The sequence below is a fragment of the Podarcis vaucheri genome (genome assembly GCF_965113315.1).
Source record: "Podarcis vaucheri genome assembly, chromosome: 4".
Lineage (NCBI taxonomy): Eukaryota > Metazoa > Chordata > Lepidosauria > Squamata > Lacertidae > Podarcis > Podarcis vaucheri.
In genome coordinates, this window is record NC_138762.1 from 3,481,225 (window position 1) to 3,505,465 (window position 24,241).

A 24,241-nucleotide genomic window follows, 5' to 3' on the forward strand; every position below is an offset into this window, starting at 1 on the left:
CCTAGGCCAGTAGGGTACTCCTCTCTGGCAGACGGACAACCCCGTCCCCAAAGCCCCTCCCTCCCCCACTTCCCCATGGGGGTCCCCCACACCACCCACCACTCACCAGGATGGCTTTGGGCATCTCCTGCTTGGAGCCGTTCTGGGTTCAGAGCCCCCTGAGCTGAGCTGCCTGGCAGTTCTGAATCACCTCCGGCAGGTACAGCTGATCTTCCTCCAGCATCTGAAAGGCAAAAGTCAGGCTGTCAGTTCCTCACGAAGGGAGGGCTTCTCCACATCCAAGAGTGCAGAGTGGGGGGCAAGGAGGGCAGGTCTGAGTCCCTGATCTGGTTCTCCCTAATTATTATTATTATTATTTATTATTATTTGTACCCCACCCATCTGGCTGGGTCTCAGCCTACGTACCAGATGGAGCTGATAAACAGCTGCCCTGGACACAGATTTGACCTGTGCCTCCATGGACAGCTGTGAGTCCAAAATGACTCCCAGGCTGCGCACCTGGTCCTTCAGGGGCACCGTTACCCCATTCAGGACCAGGGAATCCTCCACACCTGCCCGCCTCCTGTCCCCCAAAAACAGTACTTCTGTCTTGTCAGGATTCAACCTCAATCTGTTAGCCGCCATCCATCCTCCAACCGCTTCCAGACACTCACACAGGACCTTCACCGCCTTCACTGGTTCTGATTTAAAAGAGAGGTAGAGCTGAGTATCATCCGCATACCGATGAACATCCAGCCCAAACCTCCTGATGATCTCTCCCAGTGGCTGCATGTAGATGTTGAAAAGCATGGGGGAGAGGACAGAACCCTGAGGCACCCCACAAGTGAGAGCCCAGGGGTCTGAACACTCATCCCCCACCACCACTTTCTGAACACGGGCCAGGAGGAAGGAGCGGAACCACTGTATGACAGTGCCCCCAGCTCCCAGCCCCTCAAGACAGTCCAGAAGGATGTTATGGTCGATGGTATCAAACGCCACTGAGAGATCCAGCAGAACCAGGAAACAGCTCTCACCTTTGTCCCTAGCCCGCCGGAGATCATCAACCAGTGCGACCAAGGCAGTTTCAGTCCCATGATGAGGCCTGAATCCCGACTGGAAGGGATCCAAATGGTCCACTTCTTCCAGGCGTGCCTGGAGTTGTTGTTGGGAAACTGCCAGGGAGATAACGTCCATCATGGCCCCCAAGTTATTCAGCAACCACTCGCTCAGTTACCTTGCCCAAGAATGGAAGATTTGAGGCTGGGCAATAGTTGGCCATATTGGCAGCATCTAAAGATGGTTTTTTAAGAAGCGGTTTAATAACCACCTCTTTCAGCAGGTCTGGGAAGGCTCCCTCACGGAGGGAAGCATTCACCACCCCACGAAGCCCATCGCCCAGTCCTTCCCGGCTAGCTTTTATAAACCAGGATGGGCAAGGATCAAGGAGACAAGTTGTTGGTTTCACTCATCCAAGCAGCCTGTCCACATCCTGGGGGGTAACAGACTGGATTTGATCCCACACAACTTGACTAGACAGGACTCTAGCACTCTCCCGCCCTGGCCCTGCTCCCACGGTGGAGTCTACTTCTTCCCGAATTGAGCAATTTTATCTGCAAAAAACTTTGCAAAATCATTGCAGGAGATCATGTGGCCCGTATTGGGCCCCGATGTCGCAGGTGGTTCCGCTAAATTGTGAACCACCTGAAAAAGTCTCCTGCTGCTGTTTTCTGCAGATGCAATAGAGGCAGCTATCGCCACTTGGTAGGCTCGATGTTGAGCTCTAACCTGTGTCTGCTCAGATTCGGAATGAGTTATCCGCCACCGGCGCTCTAGCCGTCTCAACGATTGTTTCATTGCCCTCAGATCCGTGGAAAACCACGGGGCTGTCCGGGCTCCATGCAATCGGAGAGGGCGCTTCGGAGCCAAACAGTCAATAGCCCTGGTTAACTCCACATTCCAGCGGGCCACCAGGGAATCAGCTGAAAAGCCATCAACATGGAATAAAGCATCCCCTACCACTCTCTGGAAACTATTTGGATCCATTAAGTGGCGGGGGCGGACCATCCGAATTGGTTCCACCTCCCTGCAGAGGGGATGGGTCGCAGAGAAGTCCAGTTGCACCAGGAAGTGATCTGACCATGGCACTTCTTTCGTTTCGCTTTTACTTAGTGTCAGATCACCAACATCCATAGAGGTAAACACCAGGTCCAAGGCATGTCCGCGGCTATGGGTTGGGCCAGACTTATTCAGGGACAGCCCCATGGAGGCCATGCTTTCCACGAAGTCCCGAGCGGCCCCTTGTAAGGTCGTGTCGGCATGGATGTTAAAATCCCCTAGGACAACCAAGCTAGGTGTCTCCAGGAGAACATCCGCCACAACCTGAAGCAGCTCGGGCAGGGAATCCTTGGTGCAGCGGGGAGGTCGGTACACCAAAAGGAATCCTGTACTGCCCCTATTGCCCAACTTCCAGAACATGCACTCAGAGAACTGGGTCTTCCCAATAGGACGCCTGGTGCAAACTAATGACTTCCTAAAAATCACTGCAACCCCCCCTCCCCGCCCGCATGACCTGGGTTGCTGTGCGTAAGAGAAACCTGGTGGACAAGCAGCGACAAGGACAGGCCCATCTGCTTCATTCAACCAAGTCTCTGTTACACATGCCAGGTCAAGTCCTCCATCCATGATCAAGTCATGGATGTCAGTGGTCTTATGAATCATTGACCTGGCATTGCACAGCAGCACCTTCAGGTCATGTGGGTATCCCTTGCTGATTCTAGTATCCATCCGGTCAGGACCAGACCCGGAGGCAGGGATAGTCCTCAGACAACGACTAAACCTGCCTCCTCTATAATGCCATGGTCTTGTCTTAGCGTAACAACTCCTCCTACCCGTGATCACTGAGATCGGTTGTCCCAGTGCATCCCCCCCTGTGGAACATGCCCCAGCCATTTTGTTGGCTGCGACCCACTCCCCAGCAGCCCTGACCCCTTCCCTTAAGAACAAAATAACACTTTTAAAAAACAAAAACAAATAAAACAATACGAACAAAAAACAATAAAAAATACAAAAACATAAAATCAAACAAATTCCCAGGCCCAATAAATATCCACCCCCCACCCCCCCAACATACAAAATATTCAAGAGAAATTTTTTAAAACATTTTAAAAGGAGGGACACCCCAGGCCTTGGGGCCCAATCCTGGCCTCCTTCAACCAGAATGTGGCTCCCCAGGCTAAGGAGATGGTCAATATCTGGTTCCACTCCACCCTTTTAAAATTAAAATAACAAAATGGATCCCAACTTTCAGAGCATGTAAATCACATGAGTGGAAAGACCCCTGCTCCACTCACAGAAATAGGACTATGCTTCCTTCTCCCACCCTTGAAGTAAACGTCTATGTAACGAAAGAGAATTGACCAAAGTCTGCCTTCCTCCGCCAACCTCAGCTTCGCTCTTCAAGCCAAAAGACAACACTTCCTGTAGTGATCAGGTGGGATTGCTATGAGGATTTATAACAAATATAGAGTAAGCCTTCTGTGTCAGCAATGAAAGCATTGCCATGACTGGGTTTAAAGTATTTTCATATGATTCTTGATCAGTCCACTCCTCTGCATCCCTGTTCCATTTCTCTTTCTTCACAAGTCACGTACCCACTCAGACAGGCAGGCGTCCTGGGTCATCAGAGACAGGGGGCAGTTTCTTTGCTGTAGCTTTTCTGATATGTTAATCTTAGGCTGTTAATTTTAGGGCCAGGAAACAGGTCTCACATAAAGGGGATAATGATCACTGTCCTCCTGGCCATCCTTCTTATCATATGTATTGATTGTTTAGGACCCACTTGGGCAGGGGTACAGACGTTTGGGCTGTAACACGTGGATCATCAGTCTGCGTCTCACGTGTTCTGTGTTTTAAAGGTCTCTGAGATCTCTTGATGAAGGGAGGGAGATGCTCAGAGTCCAGCCAAGAGCCTCACCCCCAAAAGGATATCCGGGCATTGGCATAGCCAGGGGGGGGGCAGCTGCCCCCCTTAATCCATAAAGAAATAATAAGAATCTGAGGTTCTGCCAAGCGAGAGAGGGCTGAGCTGGAGGGACTCGGCTTGGCAAGGGTTAAAGGGAACTGAGCTGCCTTCCTAGAGAGGCCAGGAAGCAAGGGGGGGCCAGGTCCTCCAGAGCCAATCCCCTCCCTCCCCAGTCCTTTCCTGCAAGGAAGTGGGGGGGGGGGTGTTGCTTTGTGTCTCTGCTGCAAGGGCTGCCTCGCTCTCCCCTCCTGGGATCTGGTGAGTCTCCTCTCTCTCTGGGATCTGGTGGGGGTCCCAGGGCTGCAGCAGGGGAGGGGGCCGGGGGGGCCTGATCTGCTCCTGCGGGGGGGACCCCAAGTCAGGGAGGAGAGGGTCCTGCCAGGGAGGGGCCAGGTCTGCCACGCTCTCCTTCCTGCAGATCAGAGGATCCCAAACTCATTTGCCCCCCCCCTTCAGAAAAGATCTCCCTTCTTTAAACAAAGGAGTCCCTGGGACTTTAACTCTGTGTGACGTCGCTCAGCCTCATTGCACAACAGAGGAAACATCTGCAAATGGTTTTCCAAAGCTGGAGAAGAAGGTGGACTAGCCCCCCCCAAAAAAAAAAAGGTGGGAGAGGAAGGCCAGGAATAAAGAGAGGGATCCCAGTTTCCCAGAGTTTGGCTGCTGCATTGGGGACCAGTTTCCCAGTGTCTCCCAGGGCAGCTCCCCACGGAGGCCACTGCAGCAATCCCCTCGCACCCAGAGCAGGGCATCCCAGGACCACATCCTCTCTCTCCCAAAGGGATTGTTGCTGGAAATGGGCGCTGCTCCTCCCTGAGCCTCCAGGGACCTGGGCATCAATGGCTATGTGTGTGAAGCTATCTACCTCTCTTTTAAATCAGAACCAGTGAAGGCGGTGAAGGTCCTTTGTGAGTGTCTGGAAGCGGTTGGAGGATGGATGGCGGCTAACAGATTGAGGTTGAATCCTGACAAGACAGAAGTACTGTTTTTGGGGGACAGGAGGTGAGCAGGTGTGGAGGATTCCCTGGTCCTGAATAGGGTAACTGTGCCCCTTAAGGACCAGGTGCGCAGCCTGGGAGTCATTTTGGACTCACAGCTGTCCATGGAGGCACAGGTTAACTCTGTGTCCAGGGCAGCTGTCTACCAGCTCCACCTGGTACGCAGGCTAAGACCCTACCTGCCCGCGGACTGTCTCGCCAGAGTGGTGCATGCTCTAGTTATCTCACGCTTGGACTACTGCAACACGCTCTACGTGGGGCTACCTTTGAAGGTGACCCGGAAACTACAACTAATCCAGAATGCGGCAGCTAGACTGGTGACTGGGAGCAGCCACCGAGACCATATAACACTGGTCTTGAAAGACCTACATTGGCTCCAAGTACCTTTCCGAGCACAATTCAAAGTGTTGGTGCTGACCTTTAAAGCCCTAAATGGCCTCTGTCCAGTATATCTGAAGGAGCGTCTCCTCCCCCATCGTTCTGCCCGGACACTGAGGTCCAGCTCCGAGGGCCTTCTGGCGGTTCCCTCACTGCAAGAGGCCAAGTTACAGGGAACCAGGCAGAGGGCCTTTTCGGTAGTGGCGCCCGCCCTGTGGAACGCCCTCCCATCAGATGTCAAAGCGATAAACATCTACCTGACATTCAGAAGCCATCTGAGGGCAGCCCTGTTCAGGGAAGTTTTTAATATGTGACATTTTAGTGTATCTTGCATCTTTGTTGGAAGCCGCCCAGAGTGGCTGGGGAAACCCAGCCAGATGGGCGGGGTACAAATAATAAATTATTATTATTATTATTATTACTAATACTAAATTACCCGCCTAAATTTCAAGGGAGGTGTCTTTGGCCTCATCCACTTGGCCCTCAGGGGTTGGCCAGATACCTACCTGGCCCTCAGAGCAAAGAAAAAGGGACCCCACCCCAGGAGTCTGTCTGGAGAGCGGCAGAGAGTCCAAGTGCAAGAAAAGGAGACAGAAGCAGGGGAATGGGGGTGGGGGGAGCAACTCCTGAGGACCCCCAGGTGAGGACCCCCACTAGAGCCAAGCATCCATTTTTCACAAGATACAAATGACTCCCTTATCAGTCAGTTCAGACTTCATGCATTGACTGGAAGGCAGCAGAAACCAGACTGATTCACCTCACATGAATCCGTTCAGTTGCCTCCACATTTTGCATTGCTAGAAGGCTAGAGACATATTTCTTCTCCTACTCTTCTTTCCCCCCAAAAAAGATAGCTCATGGACTGGAATGCGGTGCAGTCCAGCCCTAGTTCCCAGCAAGACTCATCCATGCTTGCTCAGGGAATCTTTTTCTTCTACTGACCTACAAATTCTGTAACAGAACAATGTATTTGCTTTGTAGGATTTGCTAGAGCTTTTCATTCAGACAGACAGAACTTGGCAGAAGACCAAAGGGTTCCTTCCGATCTCTCACAGGCTTCCTGAGAGCACAGATGGATGAGCAAGACTCAGCTGGCCCTGGAACAGGAAGAGGCCATGACATCCAAACTGGGAGCAGTGGGGGGTTCTGGGAAAATTTTGTGCAGAAGATCCTGGGTGAGGAGGACACCCTCTGCTCAAAGATGCAGAGCCAGCAGTTGAGACAGTTCTGCTTCCAGGAGGACAAAGGACCCCGAGAGGTTTGCAGCCGACTCTACCACCTTTGCCGTCAGTGGCTGAAGCCAGAAAGGCACACGAAAGCTGAGATGCTGGACCTGGTGATCTTGGAGCAGTTCCTGGCTGTCCTTCCCCTGGAGATGGAGAGCTGGGTGAGGGACTGTGGAGCGGAGACCAGTTCCCAGGCGGTGGCCCTGGCCGAAGGTTTCCTCCTGAGTCAGGCAGAGGAGAAAAAGCAGGTGAGAGAGACTTTCCTTTGGATACTCAAAAGGGGCTCCAAACAGGATGGAGAACATCCCATAATGCTCTACTGTTGGCCCATCCGTTTTCTGGGAAGGCATCCATGGAATGAGATCTCACACCCTGAATGTTTTTGTCTTTGTCATTCTTTTACTAATATTTCTCCCCATTCTCTGTTTTGAATCCTTATTTCTTTTTCAGGGAACGGATCTCTTTGCAGAAATGGACCTGGATTCCTGTGAGGCAGAGAGGCCTCCGTTGGACACCAGAGAGAGGCCACTGGGTAAGGAGGAAGGTGGTGTTTCTCTGTTTGGTCTCATTCTGTTGGTTTTCCAACTCATCTGAGGGTTCTTTGTCACGGCTAAAAATTGGCAGCTGTTTCTTTAATGCTTAAAAAGCTGGGTCAGCATGAGTCAGCGGCCTGCACCGGGTTGTATATATAAAGTGAGAAATGTTAGTTTGGTTTGGGTTGGTTGGTTGGTGAAAGCTGGTAGTGTTGATGGGTGTACAGTTGGTCAGTCGCTTTTGTGTACAGTTGAAATAAAAAAATTCCTTCCAGTAGCACCTTAAAGACCAACTAAGTTAGTTCTTGGTATTATTTTGACTATGGCAGACCAACATGGCTACCTATCTGTTTGTGTACAGTTGGTCAGTCACTTTTGCAGAAAGGCTTTTAAGAATAAAAGCAGAAAGTACTCTGCAAGGATACTCTTCTTGTGGACTCTTTTATGCCAACAAGGGTCCGAGGACCAGGCTGAGGCAACAAAGGGAGGTCAGAACATTTATTTATTTTTACAAACACTGACAGGTTATGGGCCCAGTGTTTCTGAGCTTGTGCAGAGTGCAAAACGACTGACAGCATTTGAGCAGGGAGCTGGTGAGTCCTGGTGGTGTATGGAGCCAGTTGGTGGCAAGCTGTAACTGTCTGCAGTGACGCTGGGGCAGCTAGGATCTGAGGATCAGGAAAGCACTCAGCGTCGGCTACTGGAACAGTCTGAACTCCTAGAGGACCACAATAGGTGACTCACAGAGCAGCTACACCAGTACTCTGCAAGGATACTCTTCTCGGGGACTCTTTTATGCCAACAGAACCTTTTTTTTTTTTTTTTACAAACACTGATATTCTTTTCATCTTCTTTTGCGGGGAGACAGTTGGGAACAAGGGTGCAGAGGAGGGGAGATGGGTTTTTGCACATCTATCATATGAAATGGGCACAAACCTCCAAATGCTTTCAGCAGGTAAGGCTTTCTGAAAGGCCCATCTGTAGTTAGAGATGCCCTGTTTCCCCTGTGAGAGAAGCAGGCACTCCTGGCGTCCTGTTTACATTTTCTCTCTTGCAGGTGACAGAATGATGCCAGCAAAACCTCCCGATCCGCCTTTTCATGGGGGCAGAAGGGAAGCAGCGGCTGTGGAACCAGATCAGGTCAGGGGAAGCTGCCTTGTGGGGACAGAGGCCGAGGGATGGAGCAATGTCATGGACTGCTTTGGCACAGAGGAATGGTGGGAGGAAGCAGCTGGGGAGCCAGGAAGGGAAGATGGCTCAGAGCCCAAGGAGTGGAGGTGGAGGAAAGATGAGCGGTCAGAGGGGCAAGAGGGAGAAGCCTGGGAAGAGGAGGTGTCAGAAGCTGAAGGGGAAACAGGGATTAGTGAGCTGGGAGACTCTGAGGCAGAATGCAGTGCAGAATCGGAGTCAGAAGAGGAAGGAGGCGAGTGGGAGAGGAAAGTCGAGAGGCAGAGGTGAGTCAGGAGAAGGAGGAGCCATCGGTGGCTCCCTCTCCTTCTGCCAGAAGCCACCCTCCCTGCTTGTCTCTCAGAGCCAGGAAACCCCCTGCGTTGCAGGAATCTCTGCTAGATTATGCAAACTTACCGACCCTCTGGGAATGAGCTGCTGTTCTCATGAGGCCCGAAACTCAGCCAAGTCTGTGAATATCGTGTTCTTGCTAAGAAAGTGTGAACTCCAGCTGTGTACTGTGGGATTTCCTACCCATAGAACTCTGACATTAGCCTTCTGAATTTTGCCAGTAGGATTCATCTGTAGTTGCAGTTTTCATGGAATCCTGGAGTTGAAAGGGACCCCAAGGGTCATCAAGTCCAACCCCCTGCGTTGCTAGATCATCCAAGACAGAGGGCCATCCAAAATTGTTGTGGTTGTTTAGTTGTTTAGTCGTGTCCGACTCTTCGTGACCCCATGGACCAGAGCACGCCAGGCACTCCTGTCTTCCACTGCCTCCCACAGTTTGGTCAGACTCATGTTTGTAGCTTCGAGAACACTGTCCAACCATCTCATTCTCTGTCGTCCCCTTCTCCTTGTACCCTCCATCTTTCCCAACAACAGGGTCTTTTCCAGGGAGTCTTCTCTTCTCATGAGGTGGCCAAAGTATTGGAGCCTCAACTTCACAATCTGTCCTTCCGGTGATCACTCAGGGCTGATTTCCTTAAGAATGGAGAGGTTTGATCTTCTTGCAGTCCATGGGACTCTCAAGAGTCTCCTCCAGCACCATAACTCAAAAGCATCAATTCTTTGGCGATCAGCCTTCTTTATGGTCCGGCTCTCACTTCCATACATCACTACTGGGAAGACCGTGGCTTTAACTATACGGACCTTTGTTGGTAAGGTGATGTCTCTGCTTTTTAAGATGCTGTCTAGGTATGCCATCACCTTTCTCCCAAGGGGCAGGCGTCTTTTAATTTTGTGACTGCTGTCACCATCTGCAGTGATCATGGAGCCCAAGAAAGTAAAAGCTCTTACTGCTTCCATTTCTTCCCCTTCTATTTGCCAGGAGGTGATGGGACCAGTGGCCATGATATTCGCTTTTCTGATGTTGACCTTCAGACCATATTTTGTGCTCTCCTCTTTCACCCTCATTAAAAGGTTCTTTAATTCCTCCTCACTTTCTGCTATCAAGGTTGTGTCATCTGTATATCTGAGGTTGTTGATATTTCTTCCGGCGATCTTAATTCCGGCTTGGGATTCATCCAGCCCAGCCTTTCGCATGATGAATTCTGCATATAAGTTAAATAAGCAGGGGGACAATATACAGCCTTGTCGTACTCCTTTCCCAATTTTGAACCAATCAGTTGTTCCATATCCAGTTCTAACTGTAGATGAGGTGATCAGGCACTCCCATTTCTTTAAGAACTTGCCATAGTTTGCTGTGGTCGACACAGTCAAAGGCTTTTGCATAGTCAATGAAGCAGAAGTAGATGTCTTTCTGGAACTCTCTAGCTTTCTCCATAATCCAGCGCATGTTTGCAATTTGGTCTCTGGTTCCTCTGCCTCTTCTAAATCCAGGTTGCACTTCTGGGAGTTCTCGGTCCACATACTGATTAAGCCTGCCTTGTAGAATTTTAAGCATAACCTTGCTAGCGTGTGAGTGCTAGCGAGTGCAATTGTGTGGTAGTTGGAGCATTCTTTGGCACTGCCCTTCTTTGGGATTGCGATGTAGACTGATCTTCTCTAATCCTCTGGCCACTGCTGAGTTTTCCAAATTTGCTGGCATATGGAGCGTAGCACCTTAACAGCAACATCTTTTAAAAATTTAAATAGTTCAGCTGGAATATCATCACTTCCACTGGCCTTGTTATTAGCAGTGCTTTCTAAGGCCCATTTGACTTCACTCTCCAGGATGTCTGGCTCAAGGTCAGCAACCACACTACCTGGGATATACGAGACATCCATTTCTTTCTGGTATAGTTCCTCTGTGTATTCTTGCCACCTCTTCTTGATGTCTTCTGCTTCTGATAGGTCCTTTCCACTTTTGTCTTTTATTATGGAAATCTTTGTACAAAATGTTTCTTTCATATCTCCAGTTTTCTTGAACAGATCTCTGGTTTTTCCCATTCTATTGTTTTCCTCTATTTCTTTGCCTTGCTCGTTTAAGAAGGCCTTCTTGTTTCTCCTTGCTATTCTTTGGAAATCTGCATTCAGTTTCCTGTATCTTTCACTATCTCCCTCGCATTTTGCTTGCCTTCTCTCCCCCGCTATTTGTAAGGCCTCGTTGGAGAGCCACTTTGCTTTCTTGTATTTCCTTTTTATTGGGATAGTTTTAGTTGCTGCCTCTTGTATAATGTTACGAGCCTCCATCCATAGTTCTTCAGGCACTCTATCCACCAAATCTAAATCCTTAAACCTGTTCCTCACTTCCACTATGTATTCATAAGGGATTTGGGATTTGATTTAGATTGTATCTTACCGGCCCAGTGGTTTTTCCTACTTTCTAGACTGATCACTGAATGCAAAAATTGGTTTCTAAGCAGTGGACAAATGAGAACAAATAGTGGCCTGGATTCACCTAACCAGCGCCATCCGCTGGAAAATGGAGCCTGCCCCCCATTCCTCCCCTCCCCCTCTCCATGCCCCCATGAACCCCTTGAATTTGGCCCTAGGGCATTGGGAGGGAACCTCCCCAGAACAGCTCACGAGGAGAGGAGAAAGTGGATCCTTCCATCGGGGAAACTGGAATGCTTGCGTAGGCAGAATGACTTGAAAACCACAAGTTGGAGTGCCACCTATTTGCACAAAGACGGATACCCATAATTAAAAGGCAGAATAAAATAAGCATCCATAAATAAAATGTGCAGCTAGCAATCCTATTGAAACAACACCGCAACCCAGCCAGATGGGCGGGGTATAAATAATAAATTATTATTATTATTATTATTATTATTATTATTATTATTATTATTATTATTTACAGGAAGGAAACAACAGAGCATTGTGTAGCAGATCATATTTCTGCTGTCTCAGAGGAGGACATTTCCCTTTTTCTTTTAGGGTCCAGTCTGCTTGGAAGATGTCACCATTCGTTTCACGGACGAGGAGTGGGCGTTCCTGGATCCTGACCAGAGAGCTCTGCATAAGGACGTCATGGAGGAGACTCGTGGGATCGTGGCCTCTCTTGGTAAGGCTCCCTGTGGGATCATCATATCAGCCTGTAAATTCAAAACATACCTCTATGGAACCAACCTCATCTATTTTCACAGAGCTCAACAGTGCCCCCTTATAACACCTGGGAACCTAACACCCCCACAATAAACAGTAACTTACCGTTTTTTCTTTGAACAATCTTCCTCAAATTATTCCTTTTTCTACCACGATCAGGCTGGTCTGAACTGCCCAGGCCATCTTTAATGTCAGCTTCAGAATTGTTAGGAAAGATAAGTTGTGAGCTTTAGAGCTTACAGGGTTAACAGCTCAGAGTGTCCTGCATCTGGGGAGGAGCTTTCTCAACATCCAGGAAAGCTCTTTCTTCGTTCTTTCTGACTTTCGTTTTCTGCTGAGACCAGGAAGACGCAACGTCTGCATCTTCCGATGGTTTATCTTGCTGTACATACAATAAAGCTTTCTAATTTAGAGGAACAGCAGTGTATTGGACTCTGAGTTCTGCAAGCTCACACACACAAGCAGCACTCGCTGTGCCGCTCTGCTACAAGTCCAGGAAATGTGGAGCTTCAGGTTTTCTGTTTTTGTTTTTGCTCCTGTCAGTCTTGGGTTGACCAAAGAAACGACTGACAATGGAGATGGAGGGGATGCCATGGTTGGGCCAAACAAAATTCATCCCAGAGAAGAGCTAGACTTATTGAATCTCAGGTAGTAGTAGCAGTGATGATGATTATGATGATGATGAAGATGGTTTACAAACTTAATCTTTTCCAGAACAGGACTGTTCTTAAATCAATGTAACACTGTAGTAATAGTAATATTTTTTATTTATACCCTGCCCATTTGGCTGGGTTGCCCAAGCCACTCTGGGCGGCTTCCAACACATATATAAACATGAAACATAAATAATAGTCTGATCCCATATAAATAGAACATTAACTTTAAAGTGAACTTCTCCTAGTGGCCAAAATTGTGGAAACCTTTTCTGAAAAGTGTATTTCTGAGGTTTGATGGCTCATAACACCACTTTTGTGTGGAGTAATACCATAAAATTATATATCAATGAAGGATAATCTAATGAAGAATGTAATGAAAGAACTTTTATGAAGGAGTATTTATTAGAACAGCAGTCCTAACCATTGGCAACCTTTAGCTTTAATTACGGCCTTACAATGCCTTCCCATGATATGAACCAAGTTTTTAGTACTGCAGCTGTAATAAAGTGAAACCAAGATTAAATTATTGCCTCTGTTAATTGGACTTTATTGCTGGGTTGCTTCTGACTAACAAGTTTCTTTAGTCGGCTCCATAGATTTCTGATTGGGTTAAAGTTTGGGCTATTCCCAGGCCATTCCGGCAGTGAAATATCTTTATCTTGAAAGCACCTTTTGCACACAGCAGCAACATGACATGGAGCGGAATCCTGTTGAAGTATAAAATAGAATATATGTGTGTGTGTGTGTGTGTGTGTGTGTGTGTGTGTGTGTAATGTTTCCAAGGGGTTGCTCAAGCGCAATCAGGCAAATATCTCCCTGCTTAGCTGTGAAGCCTTGCTTTTGCTGCCAAAATAAACCTTATCCATCCGGAGCGCCACTCTCCCGTGGCTGACTCAGTCATTGGCAGAATCCGTGAGTGGGCGGTTCCTAAACTTTCCCCAGCAAAGCAGCTTCTTGACTCCCAGTCTGCACCTCCCCTCTCTGCGCGGATGCTTTCTGCGCAAGGAGGGTGTGGGTAACAGAGGACCCCTCTCCTCCCCACTCTGCCCAGGCAAGTTGTCCTGGCACTGTCTTGCCTCTTCCGACTCCTGCAGCGCCGCTCCACTGGAGGCATGTTTATTCTGCTCTGTTGAAGAGGAGCTGCTTCCCATGATCCCTGGAGGCTCTCTGTAATCCATTCGGCTTTTCCTCTCTCCCTCCTGAACCGAGGGCAGTTCCCATGCCATGTCATCTTGTATACACCCAGATGATTTTCTTCTGTCATGTAGGGACAGTCTCTCCACTCGTCCATCGTCACTTGCCTTTGTGCACCTTTCCCTGCCTTTACCGGTCTGATTTTATAGTGACTAAGTCTCCAGATACCTCTTCAAAAATATATAATGGCCAGCTCTGGTTAAGTTTTTCCTTATCTTTCATCAGTTTCTTCATAACTGTAGCATTGTTCATTAAACAGTACAATTTTACATCGCTTTCTGGATGACCAGTCAACTCTTTGTGCCATTTCTATAATTTTATTATGTTTTACAAGAACACAAAAAAACCAACCACAAAAAGACACACAGTCAACCTAAGCAAGTTGTGCTTCCTTTTTCTGGTTATTTGGCTATAACATTAGATAGAATATGGGTAAATGAACAATTTCCGTTGATACATAATTGTATGATATTACTCCAAAAGAAGCAGTATTATGAGCCATCAAACCTCTGAAATACACTTTTCTGCAAAAGTCTTCCACAATTTTGGCCACTAATCTATAGCAAACAAAGCAGCAGTCAACAACTCAACAAAATCTGATAATAAATATGTTGGATATTGACAAACAACAAAGGTAAGAAACACACACTGAACTCCCTTAATTTCTTCTCCATTTGTCCTTGAGGCTCTAATCCCTTTTTGTCTCCATTGCAGTTTATGATGAAATCAAGAACAAAGGTGACCACGATAAAATCCCCAGAGAGGAAAAGCCATGTGAAAATTTGGAGTGTGGAGAAACCTGCAGTCAGCGCTCCCATTCCACTTCCCATCAACAAAATATCCTTGGAAAGAAACTCTATCAGTGTGTGGAATGTGGAAAGAGCTTCAGTTCGAGCTCGGATCTCACTAGGCATCAGAGAATTCATACAGGGGAGAAACCCTATCAGTTTGCGGAATGTGGAAAGAGCTTCAGTAAGAGCTCCAAACTCACTTCCCATCAAAGAATTCATACTGGAGAGAAACCCTATCAGTGTGTGGAATGTGGAAAGAGCTTCACTTATAGCTCCAAACTCACTTCCCATCAAAGAATTCATACTGGGGAGAAACCCTATCAGTGTGTGGAATGTGGAAAGAGCTTCAGGAAGAGCTCCTCTCTCATTTCCCATCAAAGAATTCATACTGGGGAGAAACCCTATCAGTGTGTGGAATGTGGAAAGAGCTTCACTGAAAGCTCCACTCTCACTTCGCATCAAAGAATTCATACTGGGGAGAAACCCTATCAGTGTGTGGAATGTGGAAAGAGCTTCACTGATAGCTCTAATCTTACTTCCCATCAGAGAATTCATACAGGGGAGAAACCCTATCAGTGTGTGGAATGTGGAAAGAGCTTCAGTCAGAGCTCCAATCTCACTTTGCATCAAAGAATTCATACTGGGGAGAAACCCTATCAGTGTGTGGAATGTGGAAAGAGCTTCAGGAAGAAGGACCAACTCACTTCGCATCAAAGAATTCATACTGGGGAGAAACCCTATCAGTGTGTGGAATGTGGAAAGAGCTTCACTGAAAGATCCAATCTCACTTCCCATCAAAGAATTCATACAGGGGAGAAACCCTATCAGTGTGTGGAATGTGGAAAGAGCTTCCGTCACAGCCACAGTCTCACTTTGCATCAAAGAATTCATACTGGGGAGAAACCCTATCAGTGTGTGGAATGTGGAAAGAGCTTCAGTAAGAGCTCCAAACTCACTTCCCATCAAAGAATTCATACAGGGGAGAAACCCTATCAGTGTGTGGAATGTGGAAAGGGCTTCAGTCAAAGCTACAGTCTCATTTTCCATCAGAGAATTCATACAGGGGAGAAACCCTATCAGTGTGTGGAATGTGGAAAGAGCTTCAGTCAGAGCTCCCATCTCACTTACCATCAGAGAATTCATACAGGGGAGAAACCCTATCAGTGTGTGGAATGTGGAAAGAGCTTCAGTATGAACTCGGATCTCACTAAGCATCAGAGAATTCATTCAGGGGAGAAACCCTATCAGTGTGTGGAATGTGGAAAGAGCTTCAGTAAGAGCTCCCATCTCACTTCGCATCAAAGAATTCATACTGGGGAAAAACCCTATCAGTGTGTGGAATGTGGAAAGAGCTTCAGTCAGAGCTCCAATCTCACTAAGCATCAAAGAATTCATACAGGGGAGAAACCCTATCAGTGTGTGGAATGCGGAAAGAGCTTCATTCATAGCTCCAAACTCACTTCCCATAGAAGAATTCATACAGGGGAGAAACCCTATCAGTGTGTGGAATGTGGAAAGAGCTTCAGTCACAGCCACAATCTCACTTCCCATCAAAGAATTCATACTGGGGAGAAACCCTATCAGTGTGTGGAATGTGGAAAGAGCTTCAGTCAGAGTGCTGATCTCACTTCCCATCAAAGAATTCATACAGGGGAGAAACCCTATCAGTGTGTGGAATGTGGAAAGAGCTTCAGTCAGAGTGCTGATCTCACTTCCCATCAAAGAATTCATACAGGGGAGAAACCCTATCAGTGTGTGGAATGTGGAAAGAGCTTCACTGAAAACTGCAATCTCACTTCGCATCAAAGAATTCATACAGGGGAGAAACCCTATCAGTGTGTGGAATGTGGAAAGAGCTTCACTCATAGGTCCGATCTCACTTCCCATCAAAGAATTCATACAGGGGAGAAACCCTATCAGTGTGTGGAATGTGGAAAGAGGTTCAGTCACAGCCACAATCTCACTTCCCATCAAAGAATTCATACAGGGGAGAAACCCTATCAGTGTGTGGAATGTGGAAAGAGGTTCAGGAAGAGCTTCTGTCTCACTTTGCATCAAAGAATTCATACTGGGGAGAAACCCTATCAGTGTGTGGAATGTGGAAAGAGCTTCACTGAAAGCTCCAATCTCACTTCGCATCAAAGAATTCATACTGGGGAGAAACCCTATCAGTGTGTGGAATGTGGAAAGAGCTTCACTCACAGCCCCAATCTCACTTCCCATCAAAGAATTCATACAGGGGAGAAAACATATTAGTGTGTGGAATGTGGAAAGAGCTTCTGGAGGAGCTCCAATCTCACTTTCCATCAAAGAATTTATACAAAGGTCGGAAAAACCATTAAACATCTTTAGGAACCAGACAAATCTCCACCTTTGGCTGATTAACATCGGTTTTGTGTTTTTATCTTGTGTTTTTATGTTGTAACATTCCTGAGACCTGTGGCTGTAGGGACTAGGCACCAACTCTTAAAGCCCATGGGGTCTATGTCCCCCAATAAAATATTTGAGGGGGCCACACCCCAGGGTTTCCCCCCCCAAACACAACCTTTTATTCTTCCACAACTTGCCGTACAATTTCTCTTTGAATTTTCCCTCTATAAATAAATAAATAAATAAATAATGTACAAAGGTCACAAGAAAATCAAAATACAAGAAAATACAAAAGTGGACAGGTCCCATATTTGCAGGCCAATCACAAAAGTTGCTTTGAAGCAGGGTTTCCCAAACTTTGGTTCCCAGCAGCTCCTGGACTACAGTTTCCGTTATCCCTTCCCATTAGTCCTGCTAGCTAGGGATGATGGGAGTTGTAGTCCAAAAACAGCTGGAGGCCCATGTTTGCTCTAAAGGGAAGGTAGGCTGGCCCTGTGACACCCTCTGCTGGCTAAATGAAATTTATAGATCACAAAACTGAAGTTTATCGGCACTTGAACCTCTAAGGAGCTTCTAGGTGTTTTCTGCACCACCTAGAGTACCCACAGAATTGTGGCTTCTACTGACAACACACATAGGAGAACAAATGAAAGACAAACACAATGGACAGGAAAAAACCTTGAAAAGATGATACCAAATGGACACAGGTAGGGGAGATGGAATGCTAGAAGTGTTCTCTGGGGCAAGGGGAGCTGCTGGAAATTGAACTACGGGCTCAAAATATTACTTTTTTTAAAAAATCACTGCCATTATAGGCATTGCCATTCAAATGATGTGCATGTATCATGTGATTGATTGTGCAAGGAGGGCCTTACCTGGCCTCCCACCAATATTTTATTCAAGTCAGCATCACGGCTTGAGAAGTTCAGGATGTCTGAATGCAGGGGTCAGGACACCCATGGAGACACGTTATGTGAAAGATAGTCAGCAAGTAGAATGCGCTGAGTTCAAAAATGCTGAGATTTTTCAGTCAGCTCTGGGTTGGCTGTTGTATCTGTCCAAGTGGAGGAGACCGGACATTGCTTTTGCTACCAATCTGCTCAGCAGGGAAGCTACAAACCCAAGTGTGAGTGTCTGGAATGGTATTTCTGTCTCAAGCTGTCAGCTAAAGGTGACGCCAAGCTGATGTGCAGGACAGATAGCAATTAGGCGAATCTGGCTAACAGGAAGTCCGTATCTGGGATGGTGGTAAGGTTTGGGGACTCTTTGGTTGGGTGGAAGTCCCGGTGTGCTGGTCCCGGGGGTTAATCAAGAGGCAAGGTCTAAGTCCAGTTTGTGGTCGATGAAGCAATATGAAGGCAGTCCCTTAAAGTTGAAGCTGTGTGCAGGGCAGGGTTCAGGCAGGGACTGACAACTACCAAGGTTGCTCCCGCAACTTGGGACTGGGGCTGGCTGCCTTTTATATGTCCCGAGGCATAGGGCGGCCCTGATCCTCAAAAGACTCGCCTCTCCTGGCCAGGAGGCGAGCACTCTTCCTGCAGGAACTTAGTTCCCTCTGCCTCTCTGCCCTAAGCCTCTGAAGCTCAGGAGAGGCTGGAGGGTTACTGGATCCAGAGGCAACCCCAGCTTCCTCTGACGGGGCTGAGAGTGGAGCACCTGCAGGCAATGGGTCCTCCATCACCTCAGGAGCCAGAGCAGACTCAGCTGGTGCCTGCACCTGAGGATCCAGCACAGGTGAGGACCCTTCAGGCTCATGCCCCAGCCCCGGCTCAGCTGGTTCTGGAGGCGGGGAATCCTGTGCAGGTTGGGATCCCTCAGGTTCATCATCTGAATCCGAATCCCAGGCCATCACACCCGGAAGCAAAGTCTCATTGCGCTTTCCTTTACTGAAGCTGAATTCAGTGTGCTGTCTGAGCTTTGCAGGGAATAGGAATTCTATGTTTGTTTGGTTCCAGAAATCTGCAGGTATTGTTGTTTGCCCATCACGGTGTGGGAGGACAATCAACCCTGTCTGAAGTTGGCAGAGTCTGGGCAGTTTAAGGCCAGAACCAAACACCTAGACCAGTGTTTCCCAACCGGTGTTCCGCGGCACACAAGTGTGCCGTGAGATGTTGCCTGGTGTGCCGTGAGATGTTGCCTGGAGGGAGGCGGGCGAGGGCGTTTGCTTCCCGGAGGACTTGTGGGAAGCCGCCCCTTCCCTGGGCGACGCGCCGCCTCGCGACTCTGGAGTCAGTCCCGAGGGCTCTCGGAGGGACTCGCGAGCGACGGCGCGGCGGCTCCGGGGCGCGCTCAGCCGGGCCGCCGCGCGCCCCCACTGCAGCTGCCCGGCGTGGAGCGCGACGCGGAGCCGGCCGGGCTTGGAGGCGCCCAGGTAGGGCCGAGCCGGGCGGGGGTGGGGAGGTCTCGGTCTGCTGCGGGCACAGGAGGGCGAGCGGGAGAGGGGGAGCCGTCGGGTCTCCTGGAGGGAAGCGAGGCGGCGGCTGAGGGGGATGCAGCCCCGTCCCCAGCAACAGGCGCTCCTCGAAGTGAGGCCAGAAGTCGGGGCTCGGACAGGGCCTGGAAGCAGCGGCTCCGGCTCTTGGGAGCGGAGAAGGGGACTTCGAAAGCGGCCTGGAGGAGAAAAGCCCCGAAGCAGCGAGAGCGGGGAGCGTGCTGCCTTGTCCAGGCCTCCTCGCTTTGTGCCGTCCGCTGCCGGGAGCAGGACACGGGGGCTCCTCGTTCGCATGCTTTCCCGGGTGATCGGTGAGGGTTAGGGTTAGGGTTAGGGTCCCTCAGTCCCTCGCTTTGCTGCCTCCTCCCCCCCCACCCCCAAAGCTTGGAGGTTCCCCAGCAAGGGGGAGGGAAAAAAATTGAAAACTTTCACTTTCGTGCGTCCCTCCCGGCGTGACGCTGCGCGCTGACGTCACGGGGCTGTAATGGTGGTGTGCCGCGAGATTTTTTTCATCAAACAAGTGTGCCTTTGCCCAAAAAAGGTTGGGAAACACTGACCTAGACATCCGTTTCCAGAATGTGTGTCAGAGTATCCAGTTAGGCTTGGGGAGATTGCAGTACTGTCCAAGCCAGAAGAACCTGGCAGATGGGGACATGAAACCTTTGAGCTTTCAGCATCATGGGGAGTTCTGTAAAGGTCTGTGTTTGGGGTAAGTGGTGAAACTTACGAGCCCCCAGCAGTGCAGGACGAGAGGGGGTGTGATGGGGAATCAGAGCTTATAGGCTTAACAGCTCAGAACCCATCGTCCTGCCTGTTCTGGGGAGGAGCTGTCTCCAACTTCTGGAGAAGCTGTTTCTTTGTTCTGTCTGACTTTCGCTTTTGCTGCCGGGCAAGGAAGCAAGATGACTGCTGTCTCAGATGGTTTGTTTATTTTTACTGTTCTGCTGTAAATAAAGCTGCTAGTTTAGAACAACAGCATCTGGACTCTTTATCTTCTGCAAGCTTATACACTAAGCGGCTTGCGCTGTGCACACTGCTACAAGTCCAGAAAGCTGAATGGAACACAGGGAAGTGTGCCAGACTCCACAACACTTTGCACCTCCAAGGAGTCTTCACCCAACTGGTGGATCAGACCCTTCTTGATGTAAATATGGTGAACCAGTTCCATCTTCCACAAAGGTTTGCCTTAGTCTTTGTACTGGAACAGCTAGTGACCACATCTGCGCAGATCATCCTGGTGTTTGGACTCTGCCCAAACTTTTCACAGGAAAAACTTTCCACTGCTTCAAACACAGCAGTGCCACCTGCTGGTTGCAGTGATGGTTGGGATGACGTGGCAGCCAACTCCCCTAGCTCCTCCTGCTTTGGAGATTTCACCCCCTGAACAGGAAACACCCCCCTCGTGCTCTCTTCCTCCAAAAGCCTCCCTTTTGTGGAGCTTTCGGTTTCAGGAACACATCCCTGCATGGTCTGGGATAGTTACAGATAGGTAGCCGTGTTGGTCTGCCATAGTCAAAATAAAAAAATTCCTTCCTGTAGCACCTTAAAGACCAACTAAGTTAGTTCTTGGTATAAGCTTTTGTGTGCATGCACACTTCTTCAGATACACTGAAATAGAAGTTGCCAGATCCTTCTATATAGTGAGAAGGTGGGGAGGGGTATTACTCAGAAGGGTGGTGGGAATCGGAGATTGGCAGATAGCTGAGATGAGCCTGTTGACGACTCTTAACGACTGTAATAGGTCTTACAGGAAAAGGCAAGGGGTGAGAAGGTGATGTGTTAACAAAGCTAAACCTGATGGGTGCTAACCCTGTAGACACACCAATGACAACAGGTTATCAGGTAGATGACACTGAAGGAGCATTTTCTGACACTACACTGTACAGAAGTGTGCTAGGCAAACTAAATTTCATTGCCAGATGTTCAAGACGTGACATTGCAGTTAGCTGTAACTTGCTAAGCAGACAAGTCAACAATCCTACTGTTAAGGATTGGAAAGCTCTGAAACACATAGCACACTATTTGAAAGGCACTATGCATTACAGACTGACATTTAACAATCAGAAATCTGGTGGTCTTGAGATATTTGCTGATACGAGTTTTGGAAATGACACTGCAGACGGGAAAAGCACATCTGGAGTTTGCTATATGTACAACCAGGGTCTATTTGATTGATCGTGCATGAAGCAAACAACAGTAGTTTAAGTTCTTGTGAAGCTGAACTGAATGCATTGTTTTATTCACTTGTGGATTGTTGCTCTCTGCTTTCATAAAGAGAGGATGTCTTTTCTGTTCTGCATAGTTTGGAAATAAAACTCTTTATAATGTAGCCAAACCTCGCGTCTCTTCCCTGTGCTGGGAACCCTGCTGGATAGAATGTGCTTGAGGCCTTATCAAAGGCTCAGGTCACTAAACACGTCGGAGGCGATTTCAAAGGCTCAGCTCGGAGGAAGATGAGGCCTTATCGGCTTGGCCGAACGGAGATTCTGACAAAGATTCACAAAATGTTTAGGGGTCTGCGTACCCCCAGGAAAAAAGTACTGGATCTAGCCATCTTTCTTTTTTCTTTTACAAACATTTTATTGGTTTTGAATGAATCATAGAATTATAGAGTTGAAAGGGACCCCAAGGGACATCTAGTCCAGCCCTCTGAATGCAAGAAACTCAGCTAAAGCATTCATGACAGAATGAACCACGCAGATCACAAACACAATAACAACAGCTATGTAGAAGTGTCCATTACTGTTCGAGTAGGAACCAAGACGGGTGACCAGTGGAATGAATAAATGTTTACTCCCAGCATCTAGTGCTTAAACCAAAGGGAAGTACAATCTCCATATTGATGCACTGGAGTGGGGGTGGGGAGACTGCCTGTCTAAAGGAAGAAGAAGAAGAAGAAGAAGAAGAAGAAGAAGAAGAAGAAGAAGAAGAAGAAGAAGAAGAAGAATAGTAGTAGTAGTAGTAGTAGTAGTAGTTTGGATTTGATATCCCGCTTTATCACTTTCCTAAGGAGTCTCAAAGCTGCTCACAATCTCCTTTCCCTTCCTCCCCCACCACAAACACTCTGTAAGTTGAGTGAGGCTGAGAGACTTCAGAGAAGTGTGAGTAGCCCAAGGTCACCCAGCAGCTGCAGGTGGAGGAGCGGGGAAGCGAACCCGGTTCACCAGATTACGAGTCCACCGCTCTTAACCACTACACCACGCTGGCTGATGTTGTTTCATTCCCCCTCTTTTTTTGTTAGAGTGTATATTAATTTCCCAATAAAAAACCTCCAACTAACATATCAAATCATAATCCAATAAAAATAAAAAACTAAAATAAAAAAGATCAAATTGTCTTCCGAATTGTAATTTTGATTTTACGACTTCCCATAGCCTGAACCTCGAAGCATATCCAAATCTCAGTCCTGCTTCTCATTTCATTCCCCTTCTAACAACTCTGCTGTGTTGTGTCAAATGTCCATACAGATTTATATGCCATCTTTGAGCAATCCTGCCTGCAGTTGTTGGTCCACCCTGAAGCTCGAAATGCCTCATGGAATCAGAATCATAGAGCTGGAAGGAAACCCCAGGGGTAACCCAGCCCAACCTCATGCATTGTTGGAATCGCTGCTGAACAATCCCTGGTGGGTGGTCCTCCGACCTCTGTTTAAAAATCTCCACCGAAGGAGAGTCCACCACCTTCTGAAGGAGTCTGTTCCCCCATCAAACTGCTCTTACTGTCAGAAAGTTCCTCCAAATCTTTAGTTGGAATCTTCTTTCATGCCATTTGAATCCAACTCTCTGGAGAAGCAGGATATAAACTTGCTCCATCTTCCATGTGACAGCCATTCAGATAGTTTAATATGGCTATCATATCCTCTTTTCCAGGTTAAACATACCAAATTGCCTCAGCCATTCCTCATAAGGCTTGATTGTTCTCCTGTTATATACATTCCAGAGTTAGACAAAAAAGATTCATACACTTTCTGATAATGAAGTCCCTCCTGCTTCCATAAAATATTGCCTATAAATGATCATACCTGAGCTATCTGGAGTCAGTCATACTGAGGACCCCTCAACTGGATTCACAAAGGTTATTATAAGATGGGTCAGCACCACTCAATAAGGTCCTGAACATAGAACAACCCCCTGGATGTCCACCCCTTGTACTGGAGATATTTGTTTTGATCATGAAAATCCAGAAATGGAATTAGTGGAGATTTCTGAGGACCTACAGTATTCCTCCATCTCTTCCATGTTTCTCAGGTTGCACACAGAAATGACATATTTATATTGCTCTGTATGTAATACTGTAATAGACTGCTTTAACAAATGATGGTCAAGTTTCTTTCCTAATTTTAATCATATCTCTGGCCTAATAAAATCTGGAACTTTTGATGTCATGTTATTCTGGGTTTCCAGTCCTGAAAAAGCAGGGATTTATTCAGTGGTGGTGACCCTTTTTCTACATCCCAATCCCAAAGAAAGGCAGTGCCAAAGAATGCTCCAACTACCGCACAATTGCACTCATTTCACACGCTAGCAAGGTTATGCTTAAAATTCTACAAGGAAGGCTCAAGCAGTATGTGGACCGAGAACTCCCAGAAGTGCAAGCTGGATTTAGAAGAGGCAGAGGAACCAGAGACCAAATTGCAAACATGCGCTGGATAATGGAGAAAGCTAGAGAGTTCCAGAAAGACATCTACTTCTGCTTCATTGACTATGCAAAAGCCTTTGACTGTGTTGACCACAGCAAACTATGGCAAGTTCTTAAAGAAATGGGAGTGCCTGATCACCTCATCTGTCTCCTGAGAAATCTCTATGTGGGACAAGAAGCTACAGTTAGAACTGGATATGGAACAACTGATTGGTTCCAAATTGGGAAAGGAGTACGGCAAGGCTGTATATTGTCTCCCTGCTTATTTAACTTATATGCAGAATTCATCATGCGAAAGGCTGGGCTGGATGAATCCCAAGCCGGAATTAAGATTGCCGGAAGAAATATCAACAACCTCAGATATGCA

The 24,241-nt window shown here is 47.8% G+C and overlaps 3 protein-coding genes and 1 long non-coding RNA gene across 7 annotated transcripts in view; 2 read left to right on the forward strand and 2 right to left on the reverse strand.

Moving 5' to 3' along the window:
- Positions 1–24,241, reverse strand: part of LOC309530300 (uncharacterized protein) — a 670,922-nt gene that overhangs the window by 171,801 nt on the left and 474,880 nt on the right. The gene's annotated exons all lie outside the window — the stretch shown is intronic.
- LOC309530369 (uncharacterized protein) overlaps positions 1–24,241 on the forward strand; it is a 122,549-nt gene that overhangs the window by 29,877 nt on the left and 68,431 nt on the right. The gene's annotated exons all lie outside the window — the stretch shown is intronic.
- On the forward strand, positions 4,205–7,356 carry LOC309530582 (zinc finger and SCAN domain-containing protein 31-like). The gene is made up of 3 exons (XM_082219651.1): positions 4,205–4,285; positions 6,358–6,850; positions 7,053–7,356. Exons 2-3 carry the CDS (start codon positions 6,449–6,451, stop codon positions 7,194–7,196), a joined length of 546 nt encoding a protein of 181 aa, XP_082075777.1. The 5' UTR covers positions 4,205–4,285; positions 6,358–6,448; the 3' UTR covers positions 7,197–7,356.
- LOC309530637 lies at positions 16,967–20,203 on the reverse strand. The gene is made up of 2 exons (XR_014218797.1): positions 19,794–20,203; positions 16,967–18,861 (listed from the first exon to the last, which is right to left on the reverse strand). It is a non-coding gene; the product is annotated as an uncharacterized lncRNA (long non-coding RNA).